Source organism: Peromyscus eremicus, unplaced genomic scaffold (assembly GCF_949786415.1).
Source record: "Peromyscus eremicus unplaced genomic scaffold, PerEre_H2_v1 PerEre#2#unplaced_120, whole genome shotgun sequence".
NCBI classification, from domain to species: Eukaryota; Metazoa; Chordata; class Mammalia; order Rodentia; family Cricetidae; genus Peromyscus; species Peromyscus eremicus.
In genome coordinates this window covers 597,931-600,410 of record NW_026734359.1, presented here as the reverse complement: position 1 = coordinate 600,410, position 2,480 = coordinate 597,931, and the positions used below count along the sequence as shown (strand labels likewise).

General features: G+C 33.4%; 1 protein-coding gene across 1 annotated transcript; it reads right to left on the bottom strand.

Moving 5' to 3' along the window:
• Positions 1–777: 777 nt before the first annotated feature.
• Positions 778–1,179, bottom strand: LOC131901613 (small ribosomal subunit protein eS17-like; the record flags this gene model as incomplete). The annotated part of the gene is made up of 1 exon (XM_059252715.1): positions 778–1,179. A coding segment is annotated over exon 1 (402 nt), but the record flags the coding sequence as incomplete, so codon positions are not given.
• Between the last annotated feature and the right edge of the window lie 1,301 nt (positions 1,180–2,480).

Below are 2,480 nucleotides of genomic sequence, written 5' to 3'. Positions count from 1 at the left end.
GAATGTTCTCAGAGGGAAAAAATTGTTTTATTTAAGTTCTTGTGTACAATAAATACATTTTTGATTTTTGACCTTTATCAGATGAGAATTTTTGTTTTATTATCTGATTTTTGGTTGCAATGTATTTTTTTGGTTATTAAACCATTAACAGGTGAGAATTTTAGTTTTATTTATCTGTTTTTTTGTCATCAATGTGTATATTTTGGATATTAGAACTGCAGAGAATTTTTCTTTTATTTAATTTTTTGTGTTCAATAAGTATATTTTTGATATTTGACTTTTATCTCATGAGAACTTTGTCCTGTTTATGATTTCCTCTGTTCAATATGTACATTTTGGATATTAGACGATTTTCAGATTAGAATTTTTGTTTGGTTTATCTGAATTCTTGTGTTCAATGTATTGTTTTATATTTGACCTATATCAAATGAGAATTTTTATTTTATTTAATTTCTTGTGTTCAATAATTATATTTTAGTTATTAGACTTTTATCAGATGAGAATTTTTGTTTTATTTGAATTCTTGTGTTCAATATATATATTTTGGATATTAGACTTTTATCAGATAAATTTTTCTGTTTTATTTAATCTCCTATGTTCAATATATGTTATAGTTATTAGACTTTTGTCAGAAGAGAATTTTTTCATTTTCCTATTTATGTTCTATGTGTATATTTTTATCTTAGACCTTTATTAGATGAAAATTTTTGATTTATTTATCTTTTTTGTTGTTGTTGTTTTCAGGTTTATTGAAAACATGACAAAACAGATTCTAACGGCTCCACGCGGTGTTTTAAAATTCATCCCAACTGTAGGCTGAGTAACCTGCAGGTTAGAGAGGCTGCCAAAGTCCAGAAGCTTCAGCATTTCCTTGGTGTCAGGATCTACCTCAATGATCTCCTGATCCAGGCCTGAGACCTCAGGAACATAATTATCTCTCCTTTCTCTCTCTTCTTCCTGCAACTTGATAGAGATACCTCTCACAGGGCCTCTCTGAATCCTCTTCATCAGATGCATGACATAGCCGGCTATCTTGTTGCTGAGTTTCTTGCTGGGGATAATGGCGATCTCCTTGCACACGTGCTTGTTGGTGTGGAAGTCATTAACCAGGCACGTGTAGTACTTCTCGATGATGACCTGGGCCGTCTTCTTCACAGTCTTGGTGCGAACGCGGCCCATGTTGATGGGTCCCGGTAAAAGAGCTGATTTATTTATCTTATTTCTTGGGTTCAACATGTATATTTTGGATATTAGTCCTTTTCAAATGAGAATTTTTGGTTATTTATCTGATTTCTTGTGTTCAATAAGTATATTATTCAATATTAGAACTTTATAAGATGAAAATTTTTATTTTATTTATCTATGTTCAATATGTATATTTTGGATATTAGACCTTTTTCAGATGAAAATTTTTGTTTTATTTATCTGATTTCTTGGGTTCAATATGTATTTTGGATATTAGACCTTAATCAGATGAGTTTTGTTTAATTTCTTATATGCTTCATATGTATATTTTGCATAATAGACTTTTATCAGATGAATGTTTTTGTTTTGTTTATCTAATTATGTTCAATATGTATATTTTGGATATTACACCTTTATTAGAAGAGAAAATTTGTTTTATTTATGTGATCTCTTTGGATCAGTATGTATATTTTGGATATTCGACATTTATCTGATGAGAATTTTTGTTTTATTTAATTTCTTGTCTTCACTAAGTAAATTTTTGATATTAGACTTTCATCACATGAGAATATTTGTTTTGCTTTACAATTTCTTGTGTTCAATATGTATATTTTGGATATTAGACCTTTATCAGTTGAGAATTTCTGTTTTGTTTATCTGATTTTTGGGGAGGAGTGGTAATTTTTTTAAATTTTTTAATAATTAATTTAATTTTACATATCAGCCATGGATTCCTCTGTACTCCCTCCTCCCACTCCTTACCCCTCCCAATCCATGCCCCATTCCCACCTAATCCAAGACAAGGTCTGCCCTGGGGATTCAACTCAGCCTTTTAGATTCACACTTGAGGCAGGTCCAGTCACCTCCTCCCTTCACCCAGGCTGAGCAAATTCCCAGCATAGACCCTAGGTTCCAAAAAGCCAGCTCATGCACTAAGGACAGGTCCCGGTCCCACAGTCTGGGGGCCTCCTAAATATTTCAAGCTAATCAACTGTCTCACTTATCCAGAGGGCCTAGTCCAGTTCCAAGGGGGTTCCTCAGCTATTGGTTCATAGTTTATATGCTTCCACAGGTTCAGCTATTTGTCCCTGTGCTTTTTCCAATCATGGTCTCCATATCTCTTGCTCATAGAATCCCACTTCTCTCTCACTGATTGGACTTCTGGAGCTCCACCTGAGTTTGGCCATGGATCTCTGCATCTGCTTCCATCAGTCACTGGATGAAAGTTCTATCATGACAGTTAGGGTAGTCGGCCATCCAATCACCAGAATAGGTCAGTTTAGGCTTTCTCTCGA